We start from the raw sequence: 23236 nt of genomic DNA, 5'->3' as shown, positions 1-23236 counted from the left end.
GAGAAAAAGTTATGGTATTACTGGATTTGAAACAAACACAGGTTTTTTTTCTTCCTCCTGACTTTGCTGTGCTGTTTGCCAGGATAATACGGCCACAACGAGAGAGGCGCCCAGTGATGGAGGAAATGGTGTTTGTTGTCAGCTCTCCCCCTTCCATCCTGTGCAAGACTCTTGCAGATCCTCACCCCTTCTAAACGCTGGGTTCATTATTTAAATCCTGCAACGTCGAATCTTCTCAAACTCTCGTTCCACACTACACTGAAAAAAATCCTGTTGGAAGTCAGCAAGATCAAAGGTTTAAAAAACAATCTATTCTGGCGAAGATGTGGAATGAATGCAAAACGGCTGATGGAAAATATTATCAAAACTATTGGCAATGCCAGTTTTTCAAGAATCAGATACGCCATTAAGATATTGATAAGAAAATTAGCGAAAGAACATAATACAAGAACAAAGTAAATTGCACCCAAGATAAAAATCAACAGTGGAGACAGAGAACGAGTAGAAAGGGGAACTTTTATAAATTGGGGTGGACAAAGAGAGTAATAATCATAACATAAGAATTAGGAACAGGAGTAGGACATATGGCCCCCCCGAGCCTGCTCCGCCATTCAATAAGATAATGGCTGATCTTCTACCTCAACTCCACTTTCCCGCCCGATCCCCATCTCCCTTGATTCCCCTAGAGTCCAAAAATCTATCGATCTCAGCCTTGAATATACTCAACGACTGAACATCCACAGCCCTCTGGGGCATTGAATTCCAAAGATTCACCACCCTCCAAGTGAAGAAATTCCACCTATTCTCAGACTTAAAAGGCCGACCCTTTATCAACCCCAACGCCATCAAGCTGTAGTGATCTTCAAGCTCAACTGTGCATCTCCATGACTGTAACAGATACAAGCAAACCAATGTCATCTTTAAAGACGTAGGAAAGCATTGATTGCTGGCTCCCCAATGGCTCAGTGAGTAGGGGAGCCAGAGACCAGAAATCTCCCACGCAGTCGAGGCTGAGTTAGCCAGGACAATGGCAAGGGCGCGGTGATAGGCCCCCATTGCCTCAGAGTTAAGGCCGGGGGAGGGGGGGGGTGAAACTAGCCTGAGTTGCTGTCCACTGCTCTCTGCCTGAAGTGCAAGTACGTGGACATCAGATGCCGACAGGATCGGCCTCAACTGATGCTCCTCGTGCCCTTACGGCCCGCTGGCGAGGCTCGCACATGAATAATGGGCAGCCTGTTGGACCATATGCCAGAAACAAGTCAAGATCTCAAAAGGGAAGAAGAAAGAGATTTGCATTTATAAAGCAACTTTCTCTGCCTCAGGATGTTCCAAAGCGCTTTTTGCTTACTTTTGGAGTGCAGTCACTGTTCCAATGTGGGAAACTCGGCAGCCAATTTACACACAGCAAGATCCCACAAACAACAAGCAATGAGATAATGACCAGTTAATCTGTGTTTAATGATGCTGGTTGAGGGATAAATATTGGCCAGGATACCGAGGATAACTCGCCTTGCTCTCCTTCAAATAGTGCCATGGGATCTTTTACGCCCACCCGAGAGGGCAGATGGACCTCGGTTTAATGTCTCATCTGAAAACATCGAAAATAGATGCAGGAGTGGGCTATTCGGCCCTTTGAGCCTGCACCACTAATTCAATATGATCATGGCTGATCATGCACTTCAGTACCCCATTCCTGCTTTCTCTCCATACCCCTTGATCCCTTTAGCAATAAGGGCCACATCTAACTCCCTTTTGAAAATATCTAACGAACTGGCCTCAACAACTTTCTGTGGTAGAGAATTCCACATGCTCACAACTCTCTGAGTGAAGAAGTTTCTCCTCATCTCGGTCCTAAATGGCTTACCCCTTATCCTTAGACTGTGACCCCTGGTTCTGGACTTCCCAAACATCGGGATCATTCTTCCTGCATCTAACCTATCCAATCCCGTCAGAATTTTATAGGTTTCTATGAGATCCCCTTTCATTCTTCTAAATTCCATTGAATATAAGCCTAGTCGATCCAGTCTTTCTTCGTATGTCAGTCCTGTCATCCCAGGAATCAGTCTGGTGAACCTTCGCTGCACTCCATCAATGTCCTTCCTCTGATTAGGAGACCAAAACGCTACACAATATTCAAGGTGTGGCCTCACCAAGGCCCTGTACAACTGCAGCAAGACCTCCCTGCTCCTATACTCAAATCCTCTCGCTATGAAGGCCAACATGCCATTTGCCTTCTTCACTGCATGCTGTACCTGTATGCCAACTTTCAATAACTGATGTACCATGACACCCAGGTCTCGTTGCACCTCCCCTTTTACTAATCTGTCACCATTCAGATAATAATCTGCCTTCCTGTTTTTACTACCAAAGTGGATAACCTCGCATTTATCTACATTATACCGCATCTGCCATGTATTTGCCCACTCACCTAATCTGTCCAAGTCACCCTGCAGCCTCTTAGCATCCTCCTCACAGCTCACACTGCCACCCAGCTTAGTTTCATCTGCAAACTTGGAGATAGTACATTCAATTCCATCGACAAAATCATTAATGTATATTGTAAATAGCTGGGGTCCCAGCACACCTTGCGGTACCCCACTAGTCACTGCCTGCCATTCTGAAAAGGACCCGTTTATTCCCACTCTCTGCTTCCTGTCTGTCAACCAATTCTTTATCCACATCAATACATTACCCCCAATACCATGTGCTTTAATTTTGCACACTAATCTTGTGTGGAACCTTGTCAAAAGCCTTTTGAAAGTCTAAATACACTACATGGTGAGTATTTAATATTTTTTTTCTTCTTTTTATTTCCTGACCAGTAGTAAACTTTGACATTGTTGCCAAATTAAGTTAATCTAAGGGTTAAGTCATGGCAGGAGAGCCCAGACTCATGTCATGCTCTTCCTGTGCTATGTGGGAAATCAGGGATGCTTCCAGTGTCCCTGACTACTATGTGTGCAGGAAGTGTGTCCAGCTGCAGCTCCTGACAGACCGCATTGCAGCACTGGAGCTGCGCATGGATTCACTCTGGAGCATCCGCAATGCTGAGGATGTCGTGAATAGCACGATTAGTGAGTTGGTCACACCGCAGGTAAAGGTTACTCAGGCAGATAGGGAATGGGTGACCATCAGGCAGAGCAGTGGAAGGAAGATAGTGCAGGGGCCCCCTGTGGTCATCCCCCTCCAAAACAGATACACCACCTTGGGTGTTGTTGGGGGGCGGATGACTCATCGGGGGAGGGCAGTAGTAGCCAAGTTCATGGCACCATGGGTGGCTCTGCTGCACAGGAGGGTAGGAAAAAGAGTGGGAGAGCTATAGTGGTAGGGGATTCTATTGTAAGGGGAATTGATAGGTGTTTCTGCAATCGAAACTCCAGGATGGTATGTTGCCTCCCTGGTGCAAGAGTCAAGAATGTCTCGGAGCGGCTACAGGACATTTTGGAGGGGGAGGGTGAACAACCAATTGTCGTGGTGCATATAGGTACCAACGATATAGGTAAAAAACGGGATGAGGTCCTACAAGCTGAATTTAGGGAGCTAGGAGTTAAATTAAAAAACAGGACCTCAAAAAGGTAGTAATCTCAGGATTGCTACTAGTGCCACGTGCGAGTCAGATTAGAAATAGCAGGAGAGGCAAGATGAATACGTGGCTTGAGGAGTGGTGCAGGAGGGAGGGATTCAAATTCCTGGGACATTGGAACCGGTTCTGGGGGAGGTGGGACTAGTACAACCTGGACAGTCTGCACATAGCCAGGACCGGAACCAATGTCCGAGGGGGAGTGTTTGCTAGTGTTGTTGGGGAGGGGTTAAACTAATATGGCAGAGGGATGGGAACCTATGCAGGGAGACAGAGGGAAGTAAAATGGGGGCAGCAGCAAAAGACAGAAAGAAGAAAAGTAAAAGTGGAGGGCAGAAAAACCCAAGGCAAAAATCAAAAAGGGCCACATTACAGCAAAATTCTAAAAGATCAAAGTGTGTTGAAAAGACAAGCCTGAAGGCTCTGTGCCTCAATACGAGGATTATTCGTAATAAGGTGGACAAATTAACTGCGCAGGCAGCTATTAACGAATATGATATAATTGTGATTACGGCGACGTGGCTCCAGGGTGACCAAGGCTGGGAACTCAACATCCAGGGGTATTCAACATTCAGGAAGGATAGACAGAAAGGAAAAGGAGGTGGGGTAGCTTTGCTGGTTAAAGAGGAAATTAACGCAATAGTAAGGAAGGACATAAGCTTGGATGATGTGGAATCTGTATGGGTAGAGCTGCGGAATACCAAAGGGCAGAAAACGCAAGTGGGAGTTGTGTACAGACCACCAAACAGTAGTAGTGAGGTTAGGGACAGCATCAAACAAGAAATTAGGGATGCATGCAATAAAGATACAGCAGTTATCATGGGCGACTTTAATCTATATATAGATTGGGCTAACCAAACTGGTAGCAATACGGTGGAGGAGGATTTCCTGGCGTGTGTTAGGGATGGTTTTCTCGACCAATATATCGAGAAACCAACTAGAGGGCTGGCCATCCTCGACTGGGTGATGTGTAATGAGAAAGGACTAATTAGCAATCTTGTTGTGCGAGGCCCCTTGGACAAGAGTGACCATAATATTGAGATGGAGAGTGAGAGTTAATTCAGAGACTAGGGTCCTGAACTTAAGGAAAGGTAACTTCGATGGTATGAGACATGAATTGGCTAGAATAGACTGGTGAATGATACTTAAAGGGTTGACGGTGGATAGGCAATGGCAGACATTTAAAGATCATATGGATAAACTTCAACAATTGTACATCCCTGTCTGGAGTAAAAATAAAACGGGGAAGGTGGCTCAACCGTGGCTAACAAGGGAAATTAGGGATAGTGTGAAATCCAGGGTAGAGGCATATAAATTGGCTAGAAAAAGCAGTAAACCTGAGGACTGGGAGAAATGTAGAATTCAGCAGAGGAGGACAAAGGGTTTAATTAGGAGGGGGAAAATAGATCATAGGAAGCTTGCTGGGAACATAAAAACTGACTGCAAAAGCGTCTATAGATATGTGAAGAGAAAAAGATTAGTTAAGACAAACGTAGGTCCCTTGCAATCAGAATCAGGTGAATTTATAACGGGGAACAAAGAAATGGCAGACCAATTGAACAAATACATTGGTTCTGTCTTCATGAAGGAAGACACAAATAATCTTCCAGAAATACTAGGGGATCGAGGGTCTAGCGAGAAGGAGGAACTGAAGGAAATCCTTATTAGTCAGGAAATTGTGTTATGGAAATTGATGGCCGATAAATCCCCAGGGCCTGATTGTCTGCATCCCAGAGTACTTAAGGAAGTGGCCCTAGAAATAGTGGATGCATTGGTGATCATTTTCCAACAGTCTATCAACTCTGGATCAGTTCCTATAGGCTGGAGGGTAGCTAATGTAACACCACTTTTTTAAAAAGGAAGGAGAGAAAACAGGGAATTATAGACCGGTTAGTCTGACATCGGTAGTGGGGAAAATGTTGGAATCAATTATTAAAGGTGAAATAGCAGCGCATTTGGAAAGTAGTGACAGGATCGGTCCAAGTCAGCATGAATTTATGAAAGGAAAATCATGCTTGACAAATCTTCTAGAATTTTTTGTGGATGTAACTAGTAGAGTGGACAAGGGAGAACCAGTGGATGTGATGTATTTTGGACTTTCAAAAGGCTTTTGACAAGGGCCCCCACAAGAGATTGGTGTGCAAAATTAAAGCACATGGTATTGTGTGTAATATATTGACGTGGATAGAGAACTGGTTGGCAGACAGGAAGCAGAGAGTTGGGATAAATGGGTCCTTTTCAGAATGGCAGGCAGTGACAAGTGGGGTGCCGCAGGGCTCAGTGCTAGGACCCCGGCTATTTACAATATACATCAATGATTCAGATGAAGGAATTGAGTGTAATATCTCCAAGTTTGCAGATGACACTAAACTGGATAGCGGTGAGAACTGTGAGGAGGATGCTAAGAGGCTGCAGGGTGACTTGGACAGGTTAGGTGACTGGGCAAATGCATGGCAGATGCAGTATAATGTGGATAAATGTGAGATTATCCACTTTGGTGGCAAAACGCAAAGGCAGAATATTATCTGAATGGCGACAGATTATGAAAAGGGGAAGTGCAATGAGACTGTATTCACTGGAGTTTAGAAAAATGAGAGGGATCTCATAGAAACATATAAAATTCTGATGGGACTGGACAGGTTAGATGCAGGACGAATGTTCCCGATGTTGGTGAAGTCCAGAACCAGGGGTCACAGTCCAAGGTTAAGGAGTAAGCCCTTTAGGACCGAGATGAGGAGAAACTTCTTCACTCAGAGAGTTGTTAACCTGTGGAATTCTCTACCGCAGAGAGTTGATGCCAGTTCGTTCAAGAGGAAGTTAGATATGGCCCTTATGGCTAAAGGGATCAAGGGGTATGGAGAGAAAGCGGGAAAGGGGTACTGAGGTGGATCTTATTGAATGGTGGTGCAGGCTCGAAGGGCCGAATAACCTACTCCTGCACCTATTTTCTATGTTTCTATCCACCGGCTCCCCCTTGTACACTCTACTAGTTACATTCTCAAAAAATTCTAGAAGATTTGTCAAGCATGATTTCCCTTTCATAAATCCATGCCAACTTGGACCGATCCTGTCACTGCTTTCCAAATGCGCTGCTATTTCATCTTTAATAATTGATTCCAACATTTTCCCTACCACCGATGTCAGGCTGACCAGTCTATAATTCCCTGTTTTCTCGCACCCTCCTTTTTTTAAAAGTGGGGTTACATTAGCTGCCCTCCAGTCTATAGGAACTGATCCAGAGTCGAGAGACTGTTGGAAAATGATCACCAATGCATCCACTATTTCTAGGGCCACTTCCTTAAGAACTCTGGGATGCAGACTATCGGCCTTCAATCCCATCAATTTTCCTAACACAATTTGCTGACTAATAAGGATTTCCCTCAGTTCCTCCTTCTCGCTAGACCCTCAGTCACCTAATATTTCCGGAAGGTTATTTGTGTCTTCCTTAGTGAAGACAGAACCAAAGTATTTGTTCAATTAGTCTGCCATTTCTTTGTTCCCTATTATAAATTCACCTGATTCTGACTGTAAGGGACCCACATTTGTCTTCACTAATCTTTTTCTCTTCACGTATCTGTCGAAGCTTTTGCAGTCAGTTTTTATGTTCCCTGCAAGCTTCCTCTCATACTCTATTTTCCCCCTCCTAATTAAACCCTTTGTCCTCCTCTGCTGAATTCTAAATTTCTCCCAGTCCTCAGGTTTGCTGCTTTTTTTGACCAATTTATATGCCTCTTCCTTGGATTTAATTTCCCTTGTAAGCCACGGTTGAGCCACCTTCCCAGTTTTACTTTTACGCCAGACAGGGATGTACAATTGTTGAAGTTCATCCATGTGATCTTTCAATGTCTGCCATTGCCTATCCACCGTCAACCCTTTAAGTATCATTCACCAGTCTATCCTAGCCAATTCACATCTCATACCGTCGAAGTTACCTTTCTTTAAGTTCAGGACTCTAGTCTCTGAATTAACTCTGTCACTCTCCATCTTAAAGAAGAATTCTACCATATTATGGTCACTCTTCCCCAAGGGGCCTCAGACAACAAGATTGCTAATTAATCCTCTCTCATTACACAAGACCCAGTCTAGGATGGCCAGCTCTCTAGTCGGTTCCTCGACATATTGGTCTTGAAAACCATCCCTTATACACTCCGACAGTGCAGCACTCCCTCAGCACCACAGCCTTGATTATGTGATCAAATTTTCTGGCGTGCGGCGCAAAGCCACTCAGAGGGAAGAGCGCTACCAATGAGCCAAGGCTGACACCTAACATCTTAGGAAGGAAGGAAGAGGAAAGAAAAAAAAGTGAGAAAGAAAATGTAGAATTCAAGGCCATTTCATCCATCAAGCTTATTCTTTTTGCATATTGATGATGATGGATGGCAGTGGTTTTGTCCATCATTGTCCGATGATGACAGCCTATGATTCATCTCCAATTAATACACGTTGTGGGTTAGAACATAATAGGAGCAAGAGTAGGCCATTTAGCCCCTCGAGCCTGCTCTGTCATTCAATGAGATCATGGCTGATCTTCTACCTCAACTCTTGCCTGCACTATCCCCATATCCCTGGATTCCCTTAATATTCAAAAATCTATCGATCTCTGTCTTGAATATACTCAATGACTGAGCCTCCACAGCCCTCTGGGGTAGAGAATTCCAGAGATTCATCACCTTCCGAGTGAAGAAATTTCTCCTCATCTCAGTCCTAAAATGGTGTCCCCTTATTCTGAGACTGTGACCCCTGGTCCTAGACTCCTCAGCCAGAGGAAATATCCTGCCTGCATCTACCCTGTCAAGCCTAGTAAGAATTCTCTCACATAACTGTAGAGTATGAATTCCATGTGGAATGTTTTCACATACATAGGACATCAGGTGTCAGATTAACTCAATGACTGATCTATCCTCGATTTATTTTGGCCTCTCTTTCCTTGTCTAGCTGGACACGACTTGCTTTATACTTGGTCGTGCCATCGTGAATCATCTTCTGCCCAGGCCAATTATGGATTCCAGCCAATTTATCTCAAAATAATCTCCAGCAACGTTTCTTCATGCCCCCTGAAAAAGGTAACTGTGCAAGACTCCAGAACCTATAAGCAGCCTTGCCACCTACATAATTAATCTTATTCTAGTGGTTTTCCATTGTTCCAGCAGGTTATCGATCATGTTCCACTGCATTTTTACTTTGATTAACCGCACGACACCAGGACATTTGCAGATTTCATCCTTTCAAATGTGGGTTGTGTCTGCAGAGTGTGCCTTGGGCTGTATAACAGAACGTGGAATAGTAGTGGCTGCAGGTCAGTCATTTGTGGTGGTGACAGCATTATTTATGGTGTGAACAATAGATTAATTAACAGCATCCGTACTGACTAAACCCAATGATAAAACTGCTCTAAACCTGGCCTCACCAGTGATTTATACGTTTATCCCGACATGTTTTCATTAAATGTCACGTGATCTTCAGAGTGTCCCAATACTTCATTAGTCTGCTTAATAGCAACTTTACGCTGACTGGATACTTTCAGTAAACGATCAATAGTCACACCAATTCCTCTGCCTGGCCCAAGAGACACTCATCTTGTATATATTTCATACTTCTCCATCGAATATATTTTACCTTACACTAAAATTCATCTGCCATTCCTTAGGACAGAAATGACGACATTGAGATGGGAAAATGAGGACTAGAATGTTTTTGTTGGCAGCAAATTGGGAGTAAAAGATAGAAGGCCGACCGTGGCTCACAGATCGGCAGATCGGCTGGATGGCTTACTGCTGCTCCTACGAACGCTCTCAGTCTCCATAATAGTCATCATCTGATTTTGGTGTTTTATACATACGTGCGTATACACACACACACACACATACAATAATATACACATTTATACATGCATTCATGGGACAGGCTCCTTCGACCAGATGGTCTTTACCTGTCTGTCATTGTTTGTGTGTCCTGGCCAATATTTATTTCTCAAATCAACATAACAAAAACAACTCACCTGGTCATTATCAGATTGCTGTTTGTGGGAGCTTGCTGTGCAAAAAATTGGCTGCTGCGTTTCCGACATCACAACAGTGACTAGACTCCAAAAGCCACTTCGTTGGCTGTAAAGCGCTTTGGGACGTTCGGTGGTCGTGAAAGGCGTCTGTCTTTCTTTTTCATGACGAGAGAGACAGCTGGAGACTCTGAACAGATCAGTTGTTTGTGATAAGGTGTGTTTTTCCACTCCTGCAACTTTATCTGATATTGCACAGCAAGTTGTTTCGTAAACAGCACTGGAAAATATTCAAATTGTGAACTGCCCGTTCCGGTTGATTGATGACATTTGCAAGTACTGTACATCTGTGTTTACTATTTTTAGCACGTCGTACAACTGCTTATAAAATAGAATGAATGTAGATATTTTCCAATAAATTTTTCAAACTGAATTCAGCATCCAATGATGAAACATTTGATTTTGCAGATTGAAGAGGCATCCAATACTGCACACAACCATTATTTTGCTCTCCTTCACGCTGGATCCGAGCAACATATAAAATACAATGTCGGGAGATAGCCAAGATAAACATTTTAAGGTACTCTGTCCAGAGTTCAGATAATAACTGGGATTTTGTATTTATTTTCCATTGTGGATAGGTTTGCCCAATTAATTATATTAAGATCATAGAGTGATAGAATCATAAAGCTCAGGAGGCAGCCATTCGGCCCATCGTGACTGTGCCAGCTCTTTGAATGAGCGATCCAATTAGTCCCACTCTTTCCCCAGAGCACTGCAAAATTTCCCCCTTCAAGTATTATCTAATTCTCTTTTGAAAGCTTGATTGACTCTGCCTCCACCAGCCTTTCAGGCAGTGCGTTACACATCGCAACAACTCGCTGCATACATTTTTTTTCCCCCTCATCTCCCCTCTGGTTCCTTTGCCAATTACCTTAAATCTGTGTCCTCTGGTTACTAACCCTTCTGCCACCGGAAACAGTTTCTCTATATTTACTCTATCAAAACTCATGATTTAATTCAAATAACTAATTTAGTTTAAAAACCTTGCAGGGCCAAAATTGCCCCTTTCTGCCAGGCCTGCGGGTCGACTGTGGACTGGCCATCGAGTCTCCGCGGAGGGGCCGCCATTTTAGGAATTGTACTTCTTCGGGGTTGGAGCGGTGTAGGGGACTGCTGCCTCCGTTTTCCCGTTACGCCCAACCCTTACCGACTGGCAGCAACCCCTTCCAGAAATTGCCCTGTGGCATATTGCCCCCTTTGAAAACTGCCCCGCAGCAGCGGTGCCGCCGCTGGCCGGTGCCGCCGACAGTTTTTCCTGTCGGTACGCTCTGTGGCTTGGCGGCATGGCCGCCCTTAAAGGGGAGGCAACGCTGCCGGCGACTCCATGTTTTTTTTTTTTGGCGGCCGACTGCCAGGTCGGGCCAACAATTATGACCGTGGGTTCAGCAGGTTTCGGCCGGGCCACCAACAGGCAGCCCGGCACCCCCCACTTGGGTGCCAGGCCACTGGCCCGGCCGAAACCCTCCCTTGGTGGCCCAGCGTTTGCCACTGAAGTGGCTGCAGAGTTTGCAGCGGCCCTCCCCTTTAGCTGAAGGGGAGGGTCGTTGTGACACGTCAGCACGATGCAGATGACCGGTCGGGGAGGCGGAGCCACTGCGAGGACACTTCCGCCCCGCAGCCGATCGGAACACCGCCCCGAGCCAAAAAACAATTCAAAGGTGTGAATCGCTCCCGTATCATCGCCTCATGGACTGGCCGCAGAAAAACTTTCAAAAAGGGTCGGTGCACCCCGCTGGCAGGGGGGCTCAATTTCGGCCCCTGCATGAATTGCACATTATGCACATTTTTTGTGACCTCATATTGCACCCATCCAAAGAGCAAAAAGGTTACCATTGTTTAAATGAATACTTATTTATCTGTCGTTGCTGGCCATCTGATGAATACAAAAGCGGCAACATTTACCATCATCATCATCACAGGCAGTTCCTTGAAATCGAGGAAGACTTGCTTCCACTCTAAAAGTGAGTTCTCAGGCGACTGAACAGTCCAATACGGGAATTACAGTCTCTGTCGCAGGTGGGACAGACAGTCGTTGTGGGAAAGGGTGGGTGGGGAGTCTTGTTTGCCGCACACACCTTCCGCTGCCTGCGCTTGTTTTCGGCATGCTCTCGGCGACGAGACTCGAGGTGCTCAGCGCCCCCCCCGGATGCATTTCCTCCACTTGGGGCGGTCTTTGGCCAGGGATTCCCAGGTGTCAGTGGGGATGTTGCACTTTGTCAAGGAGGCTTTGAGGGTGCCCTTGAAACGTTTCCTCTGCCCACCTGGGGCTCGCTTGCCGAACATTTACCAACGAGCATCAGCTAACCAGAGAAAACCGAGCAATCAAAATCATTGTGGATGAAACTGAGTTTCATCAGAGGGTGCACAGCCACACAATGAGAAAATTCTATTCCTGTCAATTATTGCTGGCCGTTTAGAGAGCAGTATTGACATGCGGGTCTAAAAGCACATCACCTGCCCGTCTGAAAGGACTGTATACAGTGGGAGAAAAAGAAAAAAAACATGTATGTTTCCTCCCCCTCAACCCCCCCAAAAAAAACCTGAAAACTTTATTACTAATCCACGTACTAACTTGCTAACAAAGTATATGTGTGCAAATAGTTCTGCACACTCATCTACATGAGCTCAACTGGTTTGCTGAATCAAAGCAAATCAACGTTACTGAAACTTGTTCTTTCGGCACCATCTACTGACAGCCTGAAGAATCGCAACAACAAATCTTACGGAACGGAATGAGGAAAGGACATTGAGCCAGCCCACCACGCCTTCTCCTTCCAACAGACCAGATACAACATGAACAGTTGCGCATTCTACCCAATTTAACCTCAAGGGAGACCAAGGACCAATACTTTTAAAACCCAGTACCATCATAGGAACATAGAAAATAGGTGCAGGAGTAGGCCATTCGGCCCTTCGAGCCTGCACCACCATTCAATATGATCATGGCTGGTCATGCAACTTCAGTACCCCATTCCTGCTTTCTCTCCATACCCCTTGATCCCTTTAGCTGTAAGGGCCACATCTAACTCCCTTTTGAATATATCTAACCAACTGGCCTCAACAACATTCTGTGGTAGAGAATTCCACAGATTCACAATTCTCTGAGTGAAGAAGTTTCACCTCATCACGGTCCTAAATGGCCTACCCCTTCTACTTAGAATGTGACCCCTGGTTCTGGACTTCCCCAACATCGGGGACATTCTTCCTGCATCTAACCTGTCCAATCCCGTCAGAATTTTGTATGTTTCTATGAGATCCCCTCTCATTCTTCCTTCTCGTCCTTTGCACACACTTTTACTACAACAGTTCAGCTTACGTACCCGAGTTTGTGTTCTGTGGACATTAATCGCAAACAATTAACTTGAAGCTGCGAAAATATCAAGTGTTTTATCTCACCACTGACCATTCAAAAATCTCACATCAAAAATCACCAGCAATGGGCACCAGAGATACACAGATATATATATTAAAAGTGATTTAACAACTCAAGTTCCAGTACAGCCAAAAGTGATCTCTAGGCTCTGCAGCAGCAGACAAATAATCTTAATGTAAAGGACTGGCGTTTTCAAATTCTAATGTGGCTCTCCAAGGGGAGTACACCAACTGTTTTAGAACACTAATTTAGCCAATCACAGTCCTGATTAGGGGCTCCCCCAAACAGGGCATGCTGTTCACGGTCTCCAATGTAAACATTTCACACCATTCAAAAATAAGGTGAAATAAGATAATGCACAATTCCATTGATAGTCTCCAGAGGACATTAATATTCAGAATTAATACAGTTGTGCACAAGTTACATGACGATATGTAAAGAAATACTTACATTTATATAGCATCTTTCACGACCACCGGACATCCCAAAGCACTTTACAGCCAATGAAGTACCTTTTGGAGTGTAGTCACTGTAGTAGTGAAGTAAACGTGGCAGCCAATTTGCGCACAGCAAGCTCCCACAAACAGCAATGTGATGATATCCAGATAATCTGTTTTTGTTATGTTGATTGCGGGCTAAATATTGGTCAAGTCCCCGGGGATAACTCCCCTGCTCTTGTCCCATATAGTGCCACGAGATCTTTTACGTCAACCCGACAGAGCAGACGGGGCCTCGGTTTAACGTCGCATTCGAAAGACGGCACCTCCGATAGTGCAGCTCTCCCTCAGCACTGCACTGGGAGTGTCAGGCTAGATTTGTGTACTCAAGTCTCTAGATAATTGGGAAGCACTGTGTGACTTGTCTTGTGATGTTTGATCGTGGAAGGGGGTTATTGAGCTGCCGCGCACTGAACAGATTTGTCTTTGTAGCTTGTTTTCAATATTTTGCTTCAAAATCCAGTTCATTTTTTTTAACTCCCCACTTGTGCGTAAGGATTTTTTATTCTATAAATCCTTACTTGAACCCGCAACCTTCTGACTCAGAGGCGAGAGTGCTATCCACCGAGCCACAGCTGACACAATAATAATTAGAAATCTCACAATACTTGAATTAGTATTCTATTTATCCAAGGGTGAATTTACTGCTGGCTGGTGTTCGAAATGCTTCAATATCTAAACGAACTGCTTCATTGCATTCACTAGGAAATTATATCAGAATTAAAGGGTGATACGAGAACGGAAACAGAGAAGGGGTAAAAATGAGGTTGTGAGAAAATCCTGTGTGTTGGATTCCCGGTAATAGTGAAGTACCACATTCAGAGGGAGCGCTATGAAAAGGGACGAGCTTATGTGCCTCCGATAGTGATTTTTCTCCAGAAGCAAAGTGTTGACATGACCGTGGTAAATGTGCAATTGGAGTTGCCTCTTTATTCACCCCAGCAGTCAACCCATACTGGTTACATGTGTTGCACTGTGTGAAGCTTCCCTTCCATCAGAAGCTGCAGAACAAATTGCAACATACTGTAAAGCAGGGTAATGAAATGTACCTTTCCAGCGAGAATCATAGAATGGTCACTGCACAGACGGAGGCCATTCGGCCCGTCGAGTCCGTGCCGACTCTCTACAAGAGCACTTCAGCTCGTCCCACTCCCCCACCCTCTCCCCGTAGCCCTGCATTTTTTTCCCTCCAGATCCTTATCCAATTCCCTTTTGAAAGCCGCGATTGAGTCTGCCTCCACCACCCTCTGGGGCAGCACATTCCAGATCCTTGCTGCGTAAAAAAGTTTTCCTCATGTCGCCTTTGGAGATCTGAGCGATGGTGCCTGTTGGTTAGTTTGAAACACACAAACATAGAAAATAGGTGCAGGAGCAGGCCATTCGGTCCTTCAAGCCTGCACCACCATTCAATATGATCATGGCTGATCATTTTTGCAACTTCAGTGCCCCATTCCTGCTTTCTCTCCATACCCTTTGATCCCTTTAGTCGTAGAGTGTGACAAGTGTTATAGATTGCACAAAAACATGGGCTATTGAGCACATCAAGGCTGACCTCGTGTTTTCCTCCACACAAGCCACCTGGTCTAATCTCAACCTCCTGCTTACTCCCCAAGCAATTTCTCCTCAAAAAACTCTCAGACTCTGCTCCAACACTGGTCATTGGTTGAGGCTCTGCACCCAACCACCTCCAGACAAAGATTATTTCCTCTGGGTGAAACATGTGTGGGCCATTTGAGCTTACCATGAGCAAAGGCATCGTTAATGAACTGCATTCACTATAGTTTCCTGAATCCAATACACTTGGACCAGATTATTGTGTAAAAGGTTATGGAATAGAGAGCCTTTCTTTTTTTCTTATTATTCGTGGGCGTCGCTGGCAAGGCCGCCTTCTTGAACCGTTGCAGTCCATGTGGTGAAGGCACTCCCAGCTGTTAGGGGCGGAATTCCAGGATTTTGACTCAGTAATGAAGAAGAAATGGCGATTTTTTGCAAGTCAGGATGGTGTGTGACTTGGAGGGAAACTTGGAGGTGGTGGTGTTCCCATGCGACTGCTGCCCTTGTCCTTTTAGGTGATAGAGGTGGCGGGTTTGGGAGGTGTTGCTGAAGAAGCCTTGGCGAATTGCTGTAGTGCATCTTGTAGGTGGTACACACTGCAGCCACAGTGTGCCGGTGGTGGAGAGAGTGAGTGTTTAAGGTGATGGATGGGGTGCCAATCAAGTGGGCTGCTTTGTCCTGGATGGTGTCAAGCTTCTTGAATGTTGTTGGAGCTTCACTTATCCAGGCAAGTGGAAAGTACTCCATCACACTCCTTAAATTGCAACAGAAATCTTCTCCTAACTGTGAAAACTTGGAAGGCCCCAAAGATTTTTGAACTATAGCTCATTAAATTATAGATCCTTTGAGGGCAATAGTTATGTTATTTCATAGGTTTCAGCTGGAAACTTCTGGCAAGAGAAATGTTATTATAAGAGAAAAGATAGTCAAAAGAACACTAAAATCAGGATGAGAAGTTATTGTTCTGCGACGTGAGCACACTGCTCAGTTAGTTTTGTCTGCATGACAGCCCGAGAGCTTTAAGATCACTTGGAAACCATGCTACTGCAGTGAAAGGGGACTCTATGGTACGTTTCATCTGAAATTAGGATTCAAGTAGCGATATGCTTATAAAGCAAGAAAGACTTGCATTTATATAGCGCCTTTCATGACCACCGGACGTCTCAAAGCGCTTTACAGCCAACGAAGTACTTTTGAACTGTCATCACTGTTGTAATGTGGGAAACGCGGCAGCCAATTTGCGCACAGCAAGCTCCCACAAACAGCAATGTGATAATGACCAGATAATCTGTTTGTGTTATGTTGATTGAGGGATAAATATTGGTCCAGGACACCGGGGATAATTCCCCTGCTCTTTTCCGAAATAGTGCCATGGGATCTTTCCCGTCCACCCGAGAGGGCAAGCGGGACCTCGGTTTAACATCTCATCTGAAAGACGGCACCTCCGACAGTGCAGCGCTCCCTCAGCACTGCACTGGAGTGTCAGCCTAGATTTGTGTACTCATGTCCCTGGAGTGGGACTTAAACCCACAACGTTCTGACTCAGAGGCAAGTGTGCGACCCACTGAACCACAGTTGGCACATATGTTGGTTCATAGGACACATGGGTTCCCCATGCAAGCTAGCTCTTTAAGCTTGAGTAACATGTTATTGAAGAGTCTGCAACTTTGGCGAAAATATTGTATCCATTATTTTAATTTGCTGGTTCAGCATGCTTCTGCGTATATTTCTCTCCCACGATAAAAATCGAATTGGGAGTTTTAGCCTGAGCTACACAATCTGTCAGTCTATCAGAGAGTTCTGCTGTACACGAGGACACATCCTGGCAGTATAATGGTAGATTGTTCACTCCGTGGCACACTATCCTATATTATTTTACACACAAGGTCAACCTTCCAATTCATGGGAAGCATAGGCTTATTATCGAAGTTGCCTTTGCACTGAGCACACATAAAGAGTATTGGGAAGTAGCGCGAATTGTAACACAGGACATTCAGTTTTTGCATCAACCAGGCAGTGTCTGACATGCATGGAAACCCAGCAACATGCTTAAGAATCTTGAGACTAGATAGACGTCCACGTAAATTGAGTTGCCATATGCCAGATATGAAGCACACACTTCCTCTCTATAGGGGGCTAGTCCACTTAAGCAAGCACAGAGAACTTGGGCACAAGTTGACAAAAGTCAAGGCTTGGGAGGTCCCTGTGTGTGCATAAGGATACTATTGAAATTTAACCCGTTATAAACAGGTTGAGCAGGTTGGGCCTATACTCATTGGAGTTTAGAAGATAAGCTGTCCTATGATGAGCGATTGTGTAGAATGGACCTAGACACTCTGGCGTTTAGAAGAATGAGAGGTGATCTTATTGTAGATGCAGAGAGGATGTTTCCCCTCATGGAGGAATCTTGAACTAGGGGGCATAGTTTCAGAATAAGGGGTCTCCAATTTAAAATGGAAGTGGGGAGGAATATCTTCTCTCAGGGGGTCATGAATCTTTTGAATTCTCTCCCCCAGAGAGCTGTGGAGGCTGGGTCACTGAATATATTTATGGTGGAGATAGACAGATTTTTGAACGACAAGGGAGTCAAATGTTATGGGGAGCAGGCAGAGAAGTGGAGTTGAGGCCAAGATCAGATATGATCTTATTGAATGGTGGAGCAGGCTGAAGGGGCCAAATGACCAAGTCGCCAAATGACCAAGTCCTGCTCCTATTTCTTATGTTCTTACATCTTTTACCAGATTAGAGTTCTGGTAAGCTAGAATCACCCCACCCATTAAATTGTTATTTGGAGCCAAGTGGGAAAAATCTCAGCCCGAGCGGAAGGGTACACCTCCCCAGATCTCAGCAATGACAGTCATTCACCGAACAATGCTCAGGAGTATGAGAGGTGATCTTAGTGTACATGCAGTAAGATCTACACACTTGCCTGGAACATGCATTGGATTACTGAAACGACTACAGAGAATTAAATAGATCCCAATACTCCATCACATCCCAGAGTCAGAATGGTGTGAATTCAAGCCTCCCTCGAAGACTGAAGCACATAATTTAGGCTGGTACTTCAGTAGTAAGGGAGTGTTGCACTGACAAAAATGCTGTCTTTCAGATGAGACGTTAAATCGATCTTTCCCAGTGGTGCAGCTGTGTGAAAGATCCATGGCACTGTCTGAAAATATTCCCCCCTCAACCAACCAACCCTCACCTGAGTGAACAGCAGTAACATGTGAGTGCGTTGCTACCATTCTTCAGACAACAAATACATGAACCATATCCCACAGATGCTGATATTGCACTTCAAGCTCTTTAATAACATTACTCAGGCTCATAGCACAAGTCAGTTTCCATGGGAAACCTCCGCTTCCCTATAAACCAAAACTCGACCTTACCCACAAAGTAACTGGGACAATGTGCAACCGGGTGAATGATGAATCCCTTTTCTGTTGAGAATTATATGCTCCTAATCTCTGAATTGGTGGAAAACACCATGCTGACAAACCAAACAGCGCAGGCTAAAAAGTACAAATCAGATTTATTAAAGTAGCAAGTTATTAAGAGTCTGCAGAAGTTGCGGCAAATCAGATTATAGTATATCACTTAATTTTATTCCATCTGTTCCAAAACAATAAACATCCAAAGTGTTATCAGTTTTCTTCAGTAACATTTGACAATGGATTAGTGAAGAAAAGCTTTATATACTGGATCAGATATCTCCTCCACGAGGAAAGAAATGGAATTTCACTGTAATCCAATATACATAAACAATGACAATGCTATAAATTTGACAGTGGTAGTTCATTTTGTGCAACAATATATTTACAGCATTATATTTAAAACAAGCCCATCATTTTATCACAAAAGCCGAACCAGAGAACACATTTGTGATCATGGTTGTTTTTTCAGAAAGTCAAACTCTGTAATTAAGACTGCATTTATACAACAACTTGCATTTAAATAACACCTATAACATAGTAAAATGTCTTAAAACACTTCTGTGAAGTGCTTTAAGACAAAAAAATAAATTTGAACCACATAAGAAGAAATTACAGCAGATGACCAAAAGCTTAGTCAAAGAGATATGTTTTAAAGAGCATCTTGAAGGAGGAAAGAGAGATAGAGAGGCGGAGAGGTTTAGGCAGGGAGTTCCAGAGTTTAGGGCTAGTCAGCTGAAGGCACGACCACCAATGATTTGAGTGATTATAATCAGGGCATGCTCAAGAGGAGAATTTGAGAAGTGCAGACATCTCGGGGGCGGGGGAGGTTGTGGGGCTGAGGGAAATTACAGAGATAGAGAGGGGCGAGGCCATGGAGGGATTTGTAAACAGGCATGAGAATTTTGAAATCGTGCCGTTGCTTAACCGAAAACCAATGTAGGTCAGCGAGCACAGGGGTGATGGGTGAGCGGGACTTGGTGCGAGTTCGGACTGTTTCGGTCATTTCTGTTATCGAATGGAAAGTAATTTCAGGTGAGCATGAACACAAAAAGTGTAAGTAGTGTAACAGAGGACTGGAGAACATGCAAAAGCCCTGTGATGTGTGATCCACCTTGAGGACATTTCACATCCATTTAAAGATTCCCCCCCCCCCGCAAAAAAAAAGTGCAGCATAAATCTTGCCTAACAGTTTTTAACATTGAGTGTCATTAAAAAAAAGGAAGCACATTTAATGTTAGGTGACTGGAGAGCCCCCACAAGTTTGCAGAGCAGTGGCTCTGGCTGGCCTCTACTTACCTGTGCTCTGCTCCCTTTCTTTCTCTTCGGCTCGGGGGCATCCGGCTTCCCAGCGGGTGTCTGCTGCTCGTTTGTGGAGACTTTCGTCTCAGGCCTACTTTTCTTCCCTTTAGCCATTGGAGGGGGTGGGCGGAATAAATATAGTGAAAGTGTAAACTGCTTAAAAAAACACAAAGTCAAAACTTGAGTTTTTGCTACAAGAGTAGCTGACAGCTCGGAATTGCTACTGTAGCACGCTCCCAACCCACGTGCGCTCCAACCCAGCGCTCGCCCCGTCTACTCTCCTGGCTCTGATTGGCCCGCTCGCCGCCTCTCGCGTTTCTATTGGACGGCGGTCCTGCCTGTCACACGCGGCGGCACCCACGTTGGGCCGGAGTGCGCGGCGCAGACCAAGTGCGCGTGCGCGTGCGCGGCCATCAACTCAAGGAGTTACATTAACACTGGTGCTCTCCAGGCACCCAAGCTCATGGTTTACAGGGCTGTCGTGATACCCGCCCTCCTGTATGGCTCAGAGACGTGGACCATGTACAGCAGACATCTCAAGTCGCTGGAGAAATGCCACCGACGACAGCTCCGCGAGATCCTGCAAATCCCCTGGGAGGACGGACGCACCAACGTCAGTGTTCTCGATCAGGCCAACATCCCCAGCATCGAAGCACTGACCACACTCGACCAGCTCCGCATGCCCGACACAAGACTCCCAAAGCAAGCGCTCTACTCGGAACTCCTACACGGCAACCGAGCCACAGGTGGGCAGAGGAAATGTTTCAAGGACACCCTCAAAGCCTCCCTGATAAAGTGCAACATCCCCACCGACACCTGTGAGTCCCTGGCCAAAGACCGCCCTAAATGGAGGAAGAGCATCCAGGAGGGTGCTGAGCACCTCGAGTCTAGTCGGCAACAGCATGCAGAATACAAGCGCAGGCAGCAGAAGGAGGTTGCGGCAAACCAGATTCCCCACCCACCCTTTCCTTCAACCACTGCCTGTCCCATCTGTGACAGAGACTGTAATTCCCGTATTGGACTGTACAGTCACCTGAGAACTCACTGAGTGGAAGCAAGTCTTCCTCAATTTCGAGGGACTGCCTATGATGATGATGGTGATCTCAATCCAACTGGTTCTTGTCTGTTTAGTAACTTAAGTTTAAATTTTTTTTGGAGTGGGGGGAGGGGGTGAGGATAGATCTTGCATATTGCAAGACAGGTGCTAAAACTATCCAGTTTGAACAAACATTTGTTTAACAAATGCTCAGCCTCCAAATCAAAGGAATCCCTGGGGCCATTTCCAGGTCTGGACAGCTAGCCCAGGCAATTCAGTTCTATTTCCACCTATAGGGGATATGGATCAAAGATGGGTGTGAAGTTGAGGTACAGATCAGCCATGATCTGACTGAATGGTGCAATAGGCTTGAGGGGCTGAATGGCCTTTTCCTGGCCCTATGTTTGTCTTGTTATTGTTACTGTACGTAAACTAGAGGTGATCCAAAACTCGGCTGCCCGTGTCCTAACTCGCACCAAGTCCTGCTCGCCCATCATCCCTGTGCTCACTGATCTTCAATGGCTTCCGATTAAGCAATGCCTCAATTTCAAAATTCTCATCCTTATTTTCAAATCCCTCCATGGTCTCGCCCCTCCCTATCTCTGTAATCTCCTCCAGCCCCACAACTCCCCACCTCTCCCCCGGAGATGTCTGCACTCCTCTAATTCTGCCCTCTTGCGCATGAGCATCCCTGATTATAATCACTCAACCATTGGTGGCCGTGCCTTCTGTTACCCAGGCCCCAAGCTCTGGAACTCCCTGCCGAAAACTCTCCGCCTCTCTACCTCCCTTTCCTCTTTCAAGGCGCTCCTGAAAACATACTTCTTTGACCAAGCTTTTGGTAACCTGCGCTAATTTCTACTTATGCGGCTCGGTGTCAAATTTTATCTCATAATACTCCTGTGAAGTGCCTTGGGACGTTTCACTATGTTAAAGGCGCTCTATAAATACAAGTTGTTGTTGTTGTTGTTTGAATTTTGTCAGCCTGGAGGCTTGGAAAGGATTGTTGCTGATTGCTGGATTGTTTTCAGCCTCCGCAACAAATTCCATACCCACGCTACCAATTCCATTCCCCCCTCCCTAACTACTGTCTCAGGTTGAATCAGACTGTATGCAACCTCGCCCACCTATTCGGCCCCATATATTCTCCCAATATAAAGACTACCTAGGGTCCGCCCATCTGCCACTGTGCTTTTGTCACTTCCATGCTCAACTATTTTAATGCCGTCCTGGTGAGCCTCCCATCCTCTATAAGCTTCAGCTCATCCACAACCGTTGCTTGTATCACATTCCGCATCTAGTCCCACTGACCTACATTGCCTCTCAATCCCCCAAAATCGCCAATTGAAAGTCCTCACCCGACTGTTTAAATCTCTTCATTGCCTCGTCCCTCCGTTTCTCTGTACCCTCCTCCAGCGTTACAATACCCCAGAACTCTCCTCTCCCCCGATTCTGTCCGCTTGTGCATCCATTGCCCCATCATTGGCAACAGTGTTTTCAGCTGTCTAGAGCCTAACTGTGGAATTTCCTCCCTAAACTTTTCTGCCATTCCACCTCCTTCAGCTCCTTATTTCGCTCCTTAAATTTGCTTTACAACCAATTAAGTACTTTTGAAGTGTAGTCACTGTTGTAATATAGGAAACGCTGCAGCCAATTTTGCGCACAGCCACAATCAGCAATGTGATAATGAGCAAATAATTTATTTTTATGATGTTCATTGAGGGAGAAATCCCCTGCTCTTCAAAAAATTGCCATTGGATCTTTTATGTTCACCTTAGAGCACAGACAGTGATTCGATTTAATGTCTCATCCAAAAGACGGCACCTCCGACAGTGCAGCACTCCCTCAGTACTGCACTAGAATTTCAGCCTAGATTTTGTGCTCATGTCTCTAGAATGAGACTTGAACCCACAACCTTCTGATTCACAGGTCAGATTTCTACCAACTGGGCCACGGCTGATACGGAACCATGGTTCTATCCCTGATACTATGCTGAATGTGTGGCTCTCAGCTGATGATCTTGGCTAAGCTAGAGAGCAAAGAAATCGTTCAGGGTTTACTTCAGTTGACCACTACCCAGCGGGCAAGCATGTGGATAACGAGCAAGGATTCCATTCACAAGAACAAATTATTTGGTCATTATCACATTGCTGTTTGTGGGAGCTTGCTGTGTGCAAATTGGCTGCTGTGTTTCCTACATTACACTTCAAAAAGTACTTCATTGGATGTAAAGCGCTTTGGGATGTTGGTGGTCGTGAAAGGCGCTATATAAATGCAAGTCTTTGTTCAACATACTTATTTAGCAGTGCAGCATTCTAGAGCAGATACCTCAAAGCACTGGAGAAGTACCACCAGCGCTGCCTCCGCAAGATCCTGCAAATCCACTGGGACGATAGACACACTAA

The 23236-nt window shown here is 45.2% G+C and overlaps 1 protein-coding gene across 1 annotated transcript in view; it reads right to left on the bottom strand.

Moving 5' to 3' along the window:
* LOC139281246 (uncharacterized protein C7orf50 homolog) overlaps positions 1–20063 on the bottom strand; it is a 435290-nt gene extending 415227 nt beyond the window's left edge. Inside the window, exon 1 of the mRNA XM_070901304.1 lies at positions 19793–20063. Coding sequence (XP_070757405.1) covers positions 19793–19909 — 117 coding nt within the window. The 5' untranslated portion in view covers positions 19910–20063. The remainder of the gene's footprint in view (positions 1–19792) is intronic.
* Between the last annotated feature and the right edge of the window lie 3173 nt (positions 20064–23236).

The sequence above is a fragment of the Pristiophorus japonicus genome, chromosome 15, assembly GCF_044704955.1.
Source record: "Pristiophorus japonicus isolate sPriJap1 chromosome 15, sPriJap1.hap1, whole genome shotgun sequence".
Classification (NCBI taxonomy): Eukaryota; Metazoa; Chordata; class Chondrichthyes; family Pristiophoridae; genus Pristiophorus; species Pristiophorus japonicus.
This window is presented reverse-complemented; position numbering and strand designations above follow the sequence as displayed.